The sequence below is a fragment of the Ruditapes philippinarum genome, unplaced genomic scaffold (assembly GCF_026571515.1).
Source record: "Ruditapes philippinarum isolate M1 unplaced genomic scaffold, ASM2657151v2 ctg1032_1_1_1_1, whole genome shotgun sequence".
NCBI classification, from domain to species: Eukaryota; Metazoa; Mollusca; class Bivalvia; order Venerida; family Veneridae; genus Ruditapes; species Ruditapes philippinarum.
This window is the reverse complement of record NW_026853923.1, coordinates 57003-75471: the sequence shown is the minus strand read 5'-3', so window position 1 is coordinate 75471 and position 18469 is coordinate 57003. Positions and strand designations below refer to the sequence as shown.

Below are 18469 nucleotides of genomic sequence, written 5' to 3'. Positions count from 1 at the left end.
TATATTATCTGAGAAGACCATATTTGTCAGCCTTGTCCGAAAAACGAAGGCAACAACATTGACGTATGGTAAAACAAATATTTGCTTAGCAATATCGTGTATACACTAAAATAAAAGATATATTTACTATTTTCATTTTACAATTACTTAAGTTGCACAGTTGACAAAGTTTACTGCACCTTAATTACCTTTATAACGTTGAAAGAAAATAGTGTTGTTCCTACTATTAAAAGCTTTTTCAATATAACATGCAAGACGTTTTTATAATAGTATCATTATCAGAGTTTATAAGAGCAATAAATTTTATCATATTTGGGTGTCTCCAATAATATGGCGATATAAACTGCTTTCTTTGGTTAATATATCTATTACATTGTAAAACAAAGTGAAACTCGTCCTCTAAAACATTACATTCAGAACATTTGCGATCATCATAAATGAACGTTATGACTACAATGGTTACAAGTATATCTTGATAAGTGATTAACTTAGACGTAATTCTAATAATTAAAACAGCAACAACAAGAACAAATGCTGTTGTTTTTGTTTATAATATTCAAGTTGCTCATTCGAGAGTGTGGTGTTTACTTTTGTTAAATTTGTATCTCTTATCTGGCGTCATTGCAGAAAATATAATGAGCCCACCAAACACGCCCAGATCTAGTCAGATATTTGTGTTAACAAACGTAACAAAATGTTAACCGAACAAGTTATGTAAATAATAATATCAGAACAACTGCAATAATTATTGAATTAAATGGTAAAAGTGTATTTTGAAGTAATGGCAGCAATAAATATGTCTTTTATTTGCTTATATAATGATTTTTTATGAAATCGAAGGACATTGTTTTATGACATTGTTAATATATGATTTATCAAGGAGTACATATCTATATTTAAAATATGTAATGTAACATTGTTTATATATAACAAATAAACTATAGCCATTACATATTTTTTATACTTTATAAAGTTTTATAAAACGTTCGTTCCTTATATAACTATTATAAACATTTGTTTATTCATTTTTCATTTTTCTAAAGCTTACAAATATATTACAACAATGTTAATTTATCCCCGTAGAATAAATACTGTACAAGAAACGTTCCCGAAACTTCAGAACATGAAAGCTTATTTAATTTCAGCATTATATAAAAATTAAGAAAGTCACTGCTTGCACGTAGGTATTTGATAGTTTCGTGTTCTACTTTTATATAAAAAAAGATTGTATGATGTAATAATTGATGTGAGATTACATCTATAAATATTTGTTGTTTCAGGCTTTAATGGCATTGTTTGTACTGGCTTCTAAAGATGGTTGGGTGAGCATCATGTATACAGGGCTGGATGCTGTAGGTGTTGATCAACAAGTAAGTTGTCATTCATATATTAGCCATATAATGTCATTATATTCTTAACGAATAGTAATTAAATAATCATATAATTGGAAAGACGTAACCTTGAGAATTGTGTATAAATGACCATTAATATCAACTAGTTTTTGTGTTGAAGAAGTTACTATATTGATTGGCTTTACGTGACGACTTTTCATTAAATAATAATTTTACACTTTGATATTTTCAGCCTATTCAGAACTACAATGAATGGCGGCTAATTTTCTTCATCTCATTTCTGCTGCTCGTCGGTTTCTTTGTACTGAATATGTTTGTCGGGGTTGTTGTGGAAAACTTTCATAAATGTAGAGAATCCCAGGAAATAGAAGAAAAAGCTAGGAGAGCCGAGAAACGCCAGCAAAAACTTGACAAGAAACGACGAGGTTGTTATATATATAATTCTTTGTTTATATCATTAACGCCTGCTTTGTAATAACCTAACCGTTTTCAAAATTCCTTTTTATTTTACAAAATGTTATCAGAAAAAAATTTAATGATATATATCTTAGGTAAATAAATGTTCTGTGTCCGACTTAATGATTGACATTTTACAATGTAATGGCGTTATTACTAAAATAGAAACAGATAAACGTGATATTTGTTGATACACAAATCATATCAATGTATATACAATTATAGAAGCCACGACGTTGATGCTATATATTATATGAGCCGCGTCACGACAAAACCAACATAATGGGTTTGCGACCAGCATGGATCCAGATCAGCCTGCACCTCCGCGCAGTCTGATCAGGATCCATGCTGTTCGCTATCAGTTTCTTTACTTGTTTTACGGTCGAGTAGCGAACAGCTTGGATCCTGATCAGACTGCCCGGATGCGCAGGCTGGTGGTCGCAAACCCATTGTGTTGGTTTTGTGGTGACGCGGCTCATATGCATTCGATATTTTATCTATATATGTATATCTGATAGTGTTGTCATAGATATAATATTGTTTTTCACACAGAAGTAATTGTCCTCTAGTTTTCACTATTTAAAGACAGTTTGTCAATTATATCACAGTATATTTTTTATAATTTATGGTAAAGTGGTTGTCTAGGTTATTACGGTATTATAGTTCCTTCACACGAAGTTAATAGCCATACATACTCATTTTAAATGTTGAGAAAACGATAATCAACATGCGTTTTAAAAGCTGCGGAAGATTAAACCGAATACTTTTTTTAAAAGACAATTTGCAAAGTATTAGAGAACGAATTGTAACTTAAGACAACATAAGTAATATTACTAGCAAATTTTTAATATATTACGTTTTGTAAATGTAACAGGCATGCCTTAAATTTTGTCTAGAGCTACATGTATGTACACTAATATATTAATATAGAGATGATTTGAAACTATTTCAAACTCTTTCAACAGAGTTGATATCTCCTGGAGGTAAAGTTTGAAAACACATAAATGCTTTCTACTTTAATTGATCAACATGCACTATAGACTGAAATGATATACTATACAATCTACAAGTTCTGTTGAGTTAAGCACGTCTTTGTTTACATTCTTATGATTTTAATTTGATTTACAGTACAATATTAGGTCTGAACTAATCTAATTTTAAACCAATCATACTTTCTTGTTTGTTTAAAGTTTGAACAAGTCTTCTAAACCAAATATTTAGCAACTGTGGAAAGCCTCTATGTACGCAACCATGATTTGTCTGTCTGGGACATTACAATAACCAGGCATGCATTTTAGATGTTGATGAGAATTCAAGCCAATGAGTTTGCGCTTTGACTGCAGATTTGCGCAAAATTTCACAGTGACGTTTTATCATATAGCCAAATAATTGGTTTTAAAACAACATATTTTTGTGTTCACTTTTGAAAGATACGGCAAACACGTGTGTGAGGCTTGTTTAGTTATGTCTGTCGCATTGTCAGTTACTTGTTTCCTGCATGTTACTGTTCCTGTTATTACTTCGTCTATTTCATCATTGAACTGATTATGTTTTTATGTTCCTAATCCTTGAAAGTTGTTTTTCTTTTCATTTTTCATTCTGAAAGCTAAACTTGTTGGATCCGTCAAAGCAGTATAATTCATTCTGTAGCTATAATCATCGCACTGCTCTCATGTATGACGATTTTACAATAATCAAAAATGCATGTGTATTGGAATTGAATTTCAATATGTTTGCACATATATCTGTGTGTTAAACCAAATGGAATGAACACTTTAGTTCGGATTGTTATCTCGTAGAATTTAAGAAACTTTCAAATAAATATTTTAATACCATTTACTGTTCAATATTAAATCGGCATAACGCGCTATTATTACTGTTTTCTCACGTTTGGTAAGGAAATGTTTATGGTCAAAGTATAATTGATAAACATACGGTTAATTGTCAAATAACTACAATTTAAATACATTTCCCATAATCTTTTTCAATTATAAATTTTCATTGCATAAATAATCAATAATCAACACAGAAAATTCCGTGTATGTGTATTGTTTGTTTTTTATGTTCGACAGTTTTTTTTGTTAAATTACTCTCAACATGTGTAATGATCAATTATTAATCAATAACCATTTTATTACACAATATCTTAAAACATACTGCTCATTTTGTTCAACCTGACAGTTGGAAATGAGCAAAACGTGGATATTAATTTTCATGCGATTATTGTATATCTCGCTTAAACCAGTATATGAATAATATCACCAGTACGGATTTAATTGACACAAATAAAGAGTCAAGTTGTTTCAAGTCAACGACCTTAACCACTCGCCCACGAACGCCCTTTAAAATACGAAAATAACTAACATTGAACTTAAATTATCACAATAATAATTACTGGATTTATTCAATTTAAAACAATGTTTAAATTATTTAAATTTCTAGTGTCGTATAACAACAAACAATCTCTGTATTTTCCTTCTGCATTGACATTTAATCTTGACGTCTTTGTTTAGTGTCACTAAACATGCAATCGTCTAATTGTCATTGTTCTATCAACCCATATAATACCAACCTAAATATCTTCAATCTTATAACTTACCAAAATACATTAGTATAGTTTTAGCAAAAGTTCTTTGAGTAACAAAATGTCTCATTTTGTAAGTACTAGAGAAACTAGACACAGAAACTCATTTAGCTAGAAAGTTTGCACAACTGTTAATCTGACAGGTCTAATTGAAGGCCTGCATCAGGCAAGATCTCAATTATAGATAGCTGAAACTTACAGCAGAAAACATTATATTTCTGAAGCACGTTTATCCCTTCAAATAACGGTCGTTAATCAACAATATTAAGAATACGTGTAACAAACTGTCGGAAATACGGGGGCGGATATTATAAATGATGTAAAATAATGTGCACTTACAATAATACTTCTCTAGATATTTCTCATACACAGAGAACATGTATTAATGTGTATGTCTACCTGTCTGTCTGTCAGTGTTTTTGCGTGTTTACAACTTGTGACATTATATGACCTCCTTTGATTAGTTTCGCCTGTCTGTCGGGTTTTTCTGTCCTATAAATGATATCGTTAAATACATTTATAATACTGCTGGTGATTTATGCGATTTTGTTCATTTAAACATACATGACAAAAGTACAATATAAATGACGTATTTTTAAACAAGTATCTACGTGTCAACTTACTTAGGGAAACACGACACATTTGTACATAAAACCCCTGTCACACTAGGACGGCGTTCTCACGGCGTCCAGTGAAACTTAAGAACGCCGAGGTGAGCGCAGTAAGATCGCAAACATCGCCGCAGCATCGCCGTAGCATCGTTGTGGCATCGCATAGAACGTCGACCGACGGCGCGCATTTTGAGCATGTTCAAAACAAACGCCGTCACTCGGCGTTCTAAAATGATCGCAGTTGGATCGCAGATAGGACGCCGTAGCAACTCCGTAGCATTTCCTACAACGCAACAGGAGCGCCGTGAAAGCGCAAAAGGAACGCCGAATGAACGCGGTGGTTATCCACGGCGCTTGTACGGAGTTTGTGCGGCGTATTTATCGCGCTTATACTGCGTGTGCACGGCGCTTTTACAGAGCTTTACGATTTCAGGGCAGTGTGAATGCCGCGATAACGCAGTATGAGCGCCGTAAATGCGCAGTGAAAGCGCAAAGAACGTCGTAGAAGCGCGATCTGAACGAAGACAATCGTCAATTAAAACGCCGTGAAAGCTCCGTAACATCGCCATGATTGCCGTGGGGACGCCGTGAAGACTCCATGAAGTTTTATGTCAACAGAAATATCACATTTTTTATTGCGATCTCGCGGCGCTTTGTTAAATTTTACAACGCCGTGCAAATGCAGTGAAAGCGCAGTCTGGTGTGACAGGGCCTTTACTTTCCAAACAAATCAAATGTCAACACTAACTGATATTGATATCATTAAAATTATTGATATTGTAAGTGGTAAATATCACACACAACTACCATTGTATTTAGCGATTTTATGTTCATAGTAAACGATATGGGGGAAATATGGATACATTGTATTCTTTCAAACATTTTTTCTAGTCATTATCAAGATAGACCGTATGAAATAGAAATAGTGTAATCAATCGAAAGATCTTCACTGTCAAAACAAGCTAAAGAATCAAGCATAATGAGAGTTTATTTGCTTGTAGTATTAATGTTTACTTTAAATGTTTGTAATAATAGGTAATTTACTCAATTATCTAGACATAACAAATTGGCGACTTTAAGAAATATTTTTTTTTTGCCTAAAATGATAATCAAGTTGTATAAGTTTATTTTGCCTTTATTCACATTAATGTTCGACCGCTGTTTCTATATATTATATTAGTGTTAGGTTTTCATTATAAATGTTGATACATGATAACAAATGATGTTTTAAATATTAATAGGTTTGCAGCAATGTCCATACTGGGCAAAATATGGAAAACCACGACTGATCATATACACGGTGATAAACAGCAAATACTTTGACCTTGCTATTGCTGGTGTGATTGGTCTCAACGTTATTACAATGGCTCTGGAGTTTTACATGATGCCCCAGGTTTGCATTTACTTTCTTAAAGTCCATTAAATGTATCAAGATGAACCACTAGTGTCACATTTAAATACATTTACGAGTGAGTGAGTTATAATTAAATGCAATGTGCATAATTCTATTCCATTCTTTATTTTCACTCATTTCCTGGTAAACAGAAATACACAGTGAGGTGTGCAAATTGCAAATTGACAACTTAGATATTATACAAATTAGTACATGTACAATTCGGAAGAAATTTCAAAGTCCGAGAACACATCATAAGTATATGTTACTGACCTCTGCATTTAATATCAATCAGTTATTCAAAAAAATAAATTAAGGAAAAAACTTGATTTTTTAATAACGCTAGGTTTGTTAATCATTTGAAAAAGATTTTCCTCATTTTAAATGTTCAATTTTTTATTACCATCTTTCTATTACAGGAACTTCAATTTGCCCTTCAAATATTCAATTATTTCTTTACATCTGTGTTCATTCTTGAAGCAGCTATGAAAATAATAGCACTTGGAAGCCTTAGATATCTCCGAGATAGGTAGGTTTATTCTCATTTTGAAACTATGTGAAATTCGATATTGATTTCTCCTTCAATTTTCATTAGATGTGTCGTCTTCTTTCAGTAGAGGCATGTATATCTGAATATGTATTATATTATTAACAAGATACTTTCACAGGGTTTTCCAATTTCTCCAGATTTTACAAACAGTACACGGTTTTATGTAAAAATGCTTGTTACATATATACATTATGTCATTATTATTTTTCTTTAGCGTATTTAAAAGACTTTATTATTACTTTATTTCAGATGGAACCAACTTGATATATTCATCGTTATTCTCTCCATTGTCGGCATTGTCCTAGAAGAAATGAAAACAAATGTCATCCCCATCAATCCAACAATCATCCGGGTAATGAGAGTTCTCAGAATTGCAAGAGGTAATTGTTTCAAACATTTCTTAATATGACCTTAAAACACGCAGCACGACTCTTGTGGATTATTTGAGATATTAGTTGTCAATGTTTTTAGGAGTGTTACCGAAAAGCTATAATTTAACATGCTCATGATAAATGCATGGTTATTTTACAAATCTCTTAAATGAATAGAAAGTTGAATAAAGCTTTGATTGGAATTGAACAAGGATATTTGTTTTCGAACATTATTGGATGCTTTAACCCGCTGTTTATCTTAAGTCTTAAAATAGTGTATCGAAACTTATACAGTACAGAACAAAATCTGAAAACCCTTTCTACATATTACATAACTTAAAGAATAAAATGTTTTATCGTAAATACCAATACAAAATGTTATTATAGTTCAACAATATTTAACACAATAACAGACAGACAGGTAACTTTATTGCACCTTCAAAACCAAAAGACTCACAAATCATGAAAACGTTGTCCCTCTGCTCTTGCTCATAAGACCATTCAACAATGTCAAGATACAAAGTTTGAAATTACTTTACTGATTCACCACATTATCGTTGCCCCTGTGTACGGAACAAAACACACGTTATGAAAATTGACACTGAAATAATTTGCATACTGTAAATAGAGACAAATATGATACACGATATTGAGAACATAGACTTGTGAGTTAAATGAATCGAGTGACTTAGATTTGAAAGAGTCGTGTTAAACTTAAATGAATTGGATTCTTAATATTTTTGGAAGTTAATAAATTTTGAATAAATATTCGAGTTAAAATGTTTTATTTTGACATGTAATCTTGTTAAAGTGTTTATCAAATTGGATTAAAATCAAAGGTATATCTATTAACAGAATCAGAATGATTGAATGATTCTCGATAATTCTCGAAGGTGATATACGGCATCAATCACAACGTTTTGATTAGTTAATAGTCTGGAAACACAGAGACAGATTGAATAATTCAAAAAAGAGAAAAGTTTTTATAGATGAAATTTTGTAAACATGCAACCCAATGTCAAACAAATACAAAAATATTACACGAGAAAAGAAAAACAAACCAAAATGAAATTTAAGTTAGCAAGCGACATAAGGAAAATATTTAGATTTTCTCATACTGTTTTAAGTAGACAATTGTTATAAGAAGATAATTTAAACTAATAATCTCATTTATTTTGAATTGACAAAATCCGTTTTCTTTATTTTAGTACTGAAGTTGTTGAAAATGGCAAAAGGTATTCGAGCTTTGTTAGACACGGTTATTCAAGCATTACCACAAGTTGGAAACCTCGGACTCCTCTTCTTTCTCTTGTTTTTCATTTTTGCGGCTCTTGGTGTCGAACTTTTTGGACGTCTAGGTATGATATCATTTATTAAAACGTACTACAAACAAGTATTGTAAGTGTTGAATCAATCTTTAAAATGTCGAATATATTAGATAATTGTTAAATCAGTCTTTAAAATGTCGAATATATCAGATAATTAAGACGGATTTTGCAAATATAAATTTGATTGATCATATTAAAGACTATGAATGTCATTTGCAACCAATATGAAAATTTAAAGAATGAACAATGTCCCCATAAACTATAAACTAATTTATATTTTTTATCATAAAAGATCATAGTCTTGAAAGTTCGTAAAATGAAGCAAAATTGACAGGTAAACATCATGCTAATTATTAGCTTTTGATGATTGTTTTCTTACAGAGTGTTCTGAAGAACATCCTTGTGAAGGACTTGGAGTCCATGCTCATTTCAGAAACTTTGGTATGGCATTCTTAACATTATTTCGTGTTGCCACGGGAGACAACTGGAACGGAATAATGAAGGTAAGTCTAACAAGAGTTGTATTATCTAAGCAGAAATTTACTCCGAAAAAAATAATCACAACAAGAAAAAATAGCCCTTATGTATGCTCTGTAAACATATGACGTATGAGATAATAAATGTGTTAATTATGTTGATATAATGATATGATGTTTATGGAGGATAATTTGCCTTTTTGTATTTTTTATTGTAATAAAGATATCAATTTGAAAAAAAATTATGACGAACATGTATAACTATAGATTAGCTAATTAGTTTTTTACTATGAAAGTTCGTTTTCAACAACAAAACAAATATAATTTAAAAAAAACATAAATATATAATCTAAACGATGATTCAAATTTTATCTTTAAAGGACACATTGAGAACCGACTGTGACAACAGCGATAACTGCTTGAAGAATTGCTGCGTGAATTACGTAATAGCTCCGGTCTACTTTGTTGTGTTTGTTTTGATGGCACAATTTGTCCTAGTAAATGTCGTTGTGGCTGTTCTTATGAAACACCTTGAGGTACGTTTAAATAATCGAGCAAATACTGTTGCATTGTTACTAAATATGGTATGCAAATGATAACAAAGGTTACGAAAAGGTTATGTAACAATTTGTGATATGGGAACTAGCACGTATTACTGAGATCTCGTAGTTTCGAGAGAACTTTATATTTGTTTTTATTTTTATTGATGTTTCAATGAGCATGTAAGAGAGCAGTAATATACACGTATATATGTACCATATAAGTGACATTTATATATTACTGCTGGGAATGAGAATTATTTTTTATATTTTTATATTCAGTTATTAAGCAGTTAAATCATGGTCACTAAACGCATGGCGCTTGTTTAAATGATTTGTCTCTAAAAAGAAAAATGATTGACTTAATGTATGACTTAACGCAAGTTTAAATATTGCAAGTTTTTTTGAACACCTTATATGTTTGATAATTTCTGTATTCTCAAAAGTAAATGGTATGTTTTAAAATAACAAAAACTTAACAACAGTGTAGCAAATATCATGTTATTTACTTTTCATTTGACAAACACAGTTTTTTTAATTTGAATTAATGTTGTATATGGCAATTTTGAGAGTTCGCATGATCCTGTTGGAATGATTGGATATTCTCGATCCATATGCATTTATTCTCGTTTTTACTTTTCAATTTTTTTTTTGCATAAAAGGGTGTCTGTTACATACTAATATTGAAAAGTATGATTTACTAACACTCACTTTTAACCACATATTTATTGGAGGTAAAATGGTATATTCGAATTTCTTAAATAATGGAGACCATAAATCGGTATTCATGTGTACATCAATACAGATTTTATCTCACCTTATCTTGTATTTTTAAACTAAAACAGCTAATATCCAAGTACTAGATATTTTCAGTAAATATAACATCCTTTGAACCTGATCTTAATATTGAAAATATGACCTAATATAGCAGGAAAGTAAGTTATATAAGTTTAAGAATGGAGAAATACCATTTTACCAGACTCACAAGCTGAATGGTTTTTTATGACATTGCATGTGCTATCAGGAAACATACAAATACAAAGAATTAGATGATGAAGTAGAGGAAGAGCTAAAGTTGGAAATGGATGTAATGAGACGAACAGCATTGAGGGAAAACTATGAGATGGCGAAAATAAAGGTTGTATTGATAGATATATAACATAACAATGTTATATTTTAGAAGATCATAACGAATTTCAGAAAACTGCCTTATGTACTTGGTTTATTTCAATAACTTTGTAGTTGAATACTGTCTCATTTAATTCTAGCTTTTTTGCTGCATTAAAATTGAAAATTATCCAGATATAATCTCATAGTTCTACTGAAATATCGATTCATATGTTTAAAATTTAATTCGCCATTTATCAAAATTAACAAACAAATAAATAAATTAATAGATAAATGAATAAATAAATCAATAAAATAGTAAAACAAACAAGTAGTACAAATATATGCACTTTTATATGAACAATCTCTACGAGTACAAAGCCATGTCTATTGAGAATATTAACAACAGTTAATTCCCTTTATCAGTTCTAACAGTAGCATAATATGACGTAGTCATCAGAAGGGATTATTCCTAGAAGCATTTTTTAATGATTTTGAAAGATTTTATTCAATTTCGGACCTTTTTCCTCACAATAAAGTGTTGTTCGATTGCGAAATAAAATCATCTATGAATGAGTTTTCAAGACCTACCGTCCTTAGTTTAAACATATTTTATTCATAATCATACACAGTACATAATATACAATCATTCAATATATACAATGATGAAATGGATTAGAACGAAAGATATAAAATCTTATATAGTTCTTCTCCGACCTACCGTCCTTCCGTCAGTTCATTATGTACTTTGGTTTATTCTTGTTTCTTTATTTCCCTTTTTAGTTCCCTTACATTAGTTATAATACATACATCAATGACATCCCTGTAGCATAACGTAATTATTATCTGAACAGTACTAGAGTTAAGTTCGAATATAGAACTTACATAACCTTCATCATTATATTTTCAATTAGACTCAAATTGATAACGACTGACTAATTTTGCTTTCGCTTATTTTGCAAAAGCATAGGTTCTTGTAAGAATGCTATCTCACGATCTAATAGTGATATCAAGTTGCAAATCGAAAGATACAATTCTACTGAAAAACGCAGTGCTTAAGAGAGGTTACAGTTTTAACCTACCTTTCAATCCCACTTTAATTTGTACTGACAATAATTAGCATCCTTTGCTATGATTGAGAGCGATTAAACGATATTGGTTTTTGATTAATTTTATATTTACTAATATTGCTTTCAACATATTCTAATTCTCTGAATTATCAAAAGCAATAAATCTTTTACACCGGTAACAAGTCAAAGCGGTATGTACTGTGTGCAGACTAACCAGGCTCTTTAAATTTATGTTTATAATTCAGTTCATATATGTTGATACTGAGATCCCTTTTACTTCGGAGATACTGTTCAAAAGCAAGACAATTCAAAAAGCTAATTGTTCATACGTACAGAACTTTCAATTTTAAATCTATATTACCTGAACGTAATGAAATTTTCTGTAAACGGTTATGATCATCTTTATGAATAAATATTGGAAACGAAACATATCTAATTTCAACTATGGATTCAGTGCTTATTTTATAAAGAAAAATATCTGCTTATAACAAATTATAATAAATTGCATTGAAATATTTCAGGATTCACATAAAGTTATAGATGATGAAGTTGAGCTTGAAGCACTTTTCCGAAAGCAAGTGAAAGAGTATACAATCGTAAGTGTTTCATTAATTGCTGTAATGGGATTTCTTTTGAGAAAAGGTCATTTTTAAATACGTAAAAGATTAGAACATTTAGTTTAAAATTATCTACTTTTCTCCGCCTTGTCCGTCGGACCGTCTGTTCGCCCGTCCGTCCGCTTTTCTTGTCCGGAACATAACTCTGAAACTACAAGAAGTATAAACAACAAAATTTGTAGATAGATGTATCTCATTGAGTAGAAGTTCAGTACAAAAAACGAAGCTCTACCTAACCTAATTGTGGAGTTATTGCCCTTTGTTCATTTTTACATTTAGAACTTTATCCAGGACATAACTCCGAAACTACAAGAGATATTAACAAGACAGTAGGTAGATAGATCTCATTGTGTAGAAGTGCAGTGCAAAAAAATCGTAACTCTGCCTTGCCTAATTTTGGAGTTTTTGTCCTTTGTTCATTTTTATAATGTTTATACATCGAACTTTGTGAAGGACATAGCTCTGAAACTACAAGAGATATCAACAAGAAACTTAATTAGTAGATAGGTCTTATTGAGTAGTAAAAGTTCATTGCACAAGAACCGTTACTATGTATTGCCTTGTGTTGGATTTATTGCCCATTTTTCTTTTTAACGATTTTTCCGGGACATAACTCTGCAACTACAAAAGGTGTAAACAAGAAATTTTGTAGGTAAATAGATCTCATTGAGTGGAAGTGTCGTGCGCAAGAAAAGTAACTGTGGAATGCTCATTTTGTAGTTATTGCCCTTTCCATTCTTACACATTGTCCAAAACCTTTTCGGAGCTCTTGTTTGTTTTTGTTATGTTTAGTTTAATGTTAACATGACTTACGTATTTCAAAGAAAATCATATTCATTTTTCTTTTAGAACAAACCTCCAGGAAATGATGATAAAAATGACAATGATACAGAAAATATGTTATTACCACCCCCTCCTTCTTTTACACTCCGACCACCAAGTTGTGAGCCATGCCCACCAAGTCCTACAGCAACTTTATGGGCTTCGAATGATCGGAAAGGTACACAGTTTCTATTTCACATCATTTAATCTAATGTTACATAATTTCTTTATTACAATAAAAACGCTCAAAAAAAATGAAAGTATAATGATTTACAACAATAACAAAAAAAGATTAAATGAAGAAAATAATTAAAACAATTCTTGTTAAAGAGAATGTAAAGGTTCTGTCTACCAGCGTATTTGTTGTGTCAATTGGGGATTGTTTTTCTATTAAAAGTGCCTGCAAGTCAACTGGCATATAGCAAACACATGTACTAAATACGAAACAAGGTATAACTATCTAAATTATTAGAAAATGACTTAGTAAAGTTTATAAAGTATACATAACTTACCTGCACAGCACTTCTAATAAAATAATGGCGGGGCAAATTTAGTTTGATAATGATAAACAATATAACAAATACATGTAGTTATTCTTTCTGATACTTTATTTCCATCTTGTTTTTCAGAAATGTTTTTGAATCCAATGTCGATTACAATCAATGTTCACAATGATAACAATACTCTTAAAGTACCGAGTATATCATCAATGGACGGCAGAATGAGTATCCGGGAGAGATTTTCTAGTGATTCAAGTTATGATGAAGGCAGCTCTAAGTTTATACGAAGCGCTGTCTCTACACCAACACCGAGTTTAAAAGACATGCAGGAACATTGTCTTATTAGACCAGTCAGTGAACAACAAATTAATCTGAAAAGTAGAAAAGAAAAGGCTGTATCTTGGCACAGTAAAATACCTTCAAGCACCCAAACTTTAGGATGTGTAGAAGGAGTAAATGATAAGGAAATGCACAGTGATAAGCACACACAGTCCCAACCTTTGTTAGGGACATTAGAAAGTTCTAGTTCACGCAAACATATATGTAGGCATACGTATTCAGTCAAGCAGGTTCGCTCGTCAGCTAAAGACTCTGGTAAAAGCTGGAGTGTTCGTAGATGTGCTAGTTCTGGAAACGAAAAGTCAAGATTCAGAGAAAAATATCTTCATCTAAGACCTACTAATAAAGTTGAAGACTTTAATCCACCTGTGGCACTTAAAAAAGGTAAAGTGTCTAAACAACCAAGCATATCAAAAACTGATTCCATTGACAACAGTAAAGTTGACGAAATGTCTCTTATAGACTGGGAAGAGGACGAAAAGTTATGTGATGAAGAAGTAGGTAATATTACCGGAAATGTTGATGACGACGATGATGTTAGGCCTACAATGACATTGCGTAAACATGATTCAGACATTAACTTACATTTTAGAGGCTCGCGACCACTTTTAACTGGTCGGTTAAATCAATCTATAGATGATAATCATTCCAAAGCGAATACACTAATTCCGACTCGTGATTCTGACAAATGTGATTTTCCTAGTTCTGACATATCCTTCGGAACAAATGGTTCATACAAAGAACCAAGAAAATCAAAAGAATGTGAAACAGTATTTAATGAACCTAACAAACAGTATGACAACAATTTATTACTCTCTGTTCCAACACTCCCCGTTCGACCAAATCCTATGGGTAATGAAAACAAACTTGGTTTTCCGTTGCAAGATGGGACTTTGTTACGTCCTTTAGTTTTACCAAACGAAGAAAGAAGACCACTAGTTCAGAGTCCTAGACCCGGGTTATCTTTCATGTCATCGAATTCATTCCCAGAAGGAAGTGAAGAACGCCGGACAATACCAGCGAGTCCACGTCCTAAATTGAAAAATATTGACCAACGACCAGTGTCGTTAGACTGTCCGCCTGGGTGGGCTGGTAGTGATGTTGATGAATCATCTAGCCAAAAGCGGGAACGGCGACTTTTATTACCATCAAATCGTGCTGGAGAGAGTCATTTGTGATAATATTTATTTCAATAGCAACTGGATAAAAACAATTCGATAAAAAAAGATATTCAAATATTTGTTTTATGTTAAATACAAAAGTTTTTGAATACATAAATTCATAAGTATATAAATATTGTATGCAACATTTCAGCCTTACCTTGTTTCAAAGGACATTAGAAAATGTTTTGATGCGTTCAAATGAAAGGTTCTTTATCATTTTTTTATATAAATTGTGACCTCTTTGACTTATATTAACTGTCAATTTTTAAACTATGCTCATACATATCGCAAAAGTGCTTGTAAATATTTTCATCCGAACATCGCCAAAGTCTGCATGATTGCGTGCATGTCGTGAATGCTATTTCTTTCTTCTTATTTAATTCAATTTTCTGACTGTATCACTGGACGTTATCTTAGAATAAGTGTGGCAAAGAATTCTTGTTTAAAACTTCAATTTTCGTATGTTTATTGAACACGTTTAAATGTTACTAAGGATGGAAAGCATCCAGCGACACATTTACTCCAGGTTTTGTTGTTCAATTCGTCTTCATTGATATGCTCACAAATGATGTTTATGTAAACGTTTGCAAAACGAAATTGTTGACTCTGATTTATTGAATGTACGATATAATTTATTGATGAAACGTCGATGCAAATTAGATTAGAAATGGGACACATGTTGCAATTACGTGCGCGTGAAAGTGGGTTGATGTTTTTTGAGGCATTTTTTATTGTAACGTTTATGTTTCATAGTGTTTTATAACAAACTGTTAACAAAATGTTTCCTCATTTGTAAATCTCGTAACTAAATCAAGTATGTTCATACCAGGAGACATTATGTAAACATTATGACAATTAATTGATTTTTTATGAAATATAGATTTTGTAGATTGTGTGTAGTATAAGAATACGTCTACAAATTTTGCTTTATAACCCTTTATAACAAATCGTTGACAAATATTTTGGTGTTTTATTTAGGAAAATTAGAGCATCTGCTTGAATATTTTAAATTCTCAATTTTAAATTTTTTTTGTATAAAGATAAAAAAAAATATTTTTTATATTCCGTAGGTTCGGTATGATTAACGTTTTTCCCCTTTTTATACAATGCTATATTATGTTGGTGAGATGGTCAGAACAGTGGATTGTTTAGAACACAGCATAAAGGCGAAATATTAAGATTAGTCTCCAATTTCAATTCCGTAGTCGTTGTAATTTGTGTGTGATTAAATTGTAAAATCCGGATAAATGATAGATTAAATTTTCTACGAAAATGATAAATCAATACATATTGCTTATTCAATTTCAGTCGGAAAATTTGCATTGAATAAATGTCCTGTTTGCCATATAGGTACATGAAGCCACGTTTACCTAACCTGAAAAGTTCAAGCAGTCTTAATAACAGATATTATGATGTGAAAAGGAACTGTTGCAGATAGTGTTTTATTGATACTGTTATGTTTTTTTATTGTTTAAATTAAATTTTATATGCTGAAATTTCCACTTTTCCTCACGTCATCATTGTACAGTTTTATCTCATTTTGTTATATTTTATACGTTTGTGCTTGTTTTACTGATAGAGAACGAATTGTGGAAATACATGCGGTTTGTAAGAAGAACTAAATTAAATTTGGTGTATTATATTGAACAAAAAGTATTTATAATAAATTGTTAATTCCTTAAGTTTTTGTTTGTTTTTATCACAGTATATCCTGTTCCTCCTATCTGTAATGGTATCTTGTTTATACATCATACTTTTTATATTTTGAGATATTGATAATCTAATATATAGATAAAGTTACAAAGAAGAAATAATTTGATATAATCATCGTACACATATGCTTAGCAAAATAACGTTAATTTTAATACACTGTTAAATAAACATTAGCTTGTTCTTCGTTTGGAATTATAGCAACATAATGCTAGGTTTGTGTTAGTACAGATGGGTAACACTGTATTTTATAGAAGAAAAAGCTCAGTTTTTGCCAAAACTAACCCAGCGACGTCAACGGTGATGTTGGTTTATAGTAATTTACTTCAATACGAAAAAGATGCTATTGCTTGAAAACTTTATATGTTTATGTACCATGAGTTCTACATGGTCAAGAAGTCATTTTTAGTATTTTGGTCTAAACATTGTACCTTTCAACCTTTAAAATGTGAAATAAGAATTGCCGCTTACAAGCGACAATAAATATATAGATTAATTAATTCATTTATTTCTACTAATATTTCTTGTCTATATTAAATGATTCATCAACATTTCCTTACTTGATATATTTTTCAAAATGATTATATAATGAAATTCGAATTACATAAGTTCTATACAAAGCAAGGTGCAAAAGGTCATTCATCCCATCAAGACTCACTATCCATTTATTTAATATAAACATAGTATATCATGACAGCTTCTGGATTATTAACAGATGATAAGCCATTGGCAAGGTCGCTTACTGCTTTTCAACAGCAATAGATAAAGAAGGAAATGATGGGTAAGGATGAGAATGATAGTAACGAAGAGCTCGGCAGTGGGAATGAGACATATTATGGGTTTGAACAGCATGGATGACTGACTTAGGAATTCAACGCACTATTTTCGTCAGACTATTCCAGATGAATATATATATTAATGCTCTCTGTTGAAAAATGATTACTTTGAGGTAAAATCGAGCCTTAACTGAATCACGCTTTTTCTCATTGGGACCTTGACCAGATAAATTTCAGCTAAGTCAAAGCTATAGTTATGTATTATTGTCTAGGAATTAAACATTCTGTACCATGAGCTTTTGGAATGTTTCGTTTCATTTATATATGTAACATAAATAAATGTGCGGACAAATGTCTCACACTACGGGAACAAATATAAAACAGTTATATACTGTATATATATTTCGGTAAAATTAAAAAATGCCAGTTATAGAATTGAAATAAATTTAATACGTTACGCTGGACACCAGAGGGCAAAATTCTAGAGTATTATGGTATCTTGCATTACAACGGTAAGTTGAGCTCCCGAAGCGAGATGTTTGGTGTCAAATATAGTGACTAGCAGCCTTTGGTTGAATAGGCTTCGGAGCTTGACATGCAAGTCACATTTGTACATCCCAGTGTATTGTAAGGTAGGGAACAATCTTGTACGAAAAACATATTGACCTAGGAAATGCTTTTAATATGTTTTATTAAATCATATGA

The 18469-nt window shown here is 31.3% G+C and overlaps 1 protein-coding gene across 1 annotated transcript in view; it reads left to right on the top strand.

The window, feature by feature from the left end:
- The window catches only part of LOC132738382 (voltage-dependent T-type calcium channel subunit alpha-1G-like), an 80359-nt gene extending 63399 nt beyond the window's left edge, over positions 1 to 16960 (top strand). The window contains exons 25-37 of the mRNA XM_060725874.1: positions 1281 to 1370; positions 1585 to 1777; positions 2774 to 2791; positions 6245 to 6396; positions 6816 to 6925; positions 7196 to 7326; positions 8526 to 8675; positions 9027 to 9148; positions 9502 to 9657; positions 10685 to 10798; positions 12359 to 12433; positions 13304 to 13454; positions 13906 to 16960. Of these exons, the coding sequence (XP_060581857.1) occupies positions 1281 to 1370; positions 1585 to 1777; positions 2774 to 2791; positions 6245 to 6396; positions 6816 to 6925; positions 7196 to 7326; positions 8526 to 8675; positions 9027 to 9148; positions 9502 to 9657; positions 10685 to 10798; positions 12359 to 12433; positions 13304 to 13454; positions 13906 to 15293 (2850 nt within the window). The 3' untranslated portion in view covers positions 15294 to 16960. The remainder of the gene's footprint in view (positions 1 to 1280; positions 1371 to 1584; positions 1778 to 2773; positions 2792 to 6244; positions 6397 to 6815; positions 6926 to 7195; positions 7327 to 8525; positions 8676 to 9026; positions 9149 to 9501; positions 9658 to 10684; positions 10799 to 12358; positions 12434 to 13303; positions 13455 to 13905) is intronic.
- The last annotated feature ends 1509 nt before the right edge of the window (positions 16961 to 18469 follow it).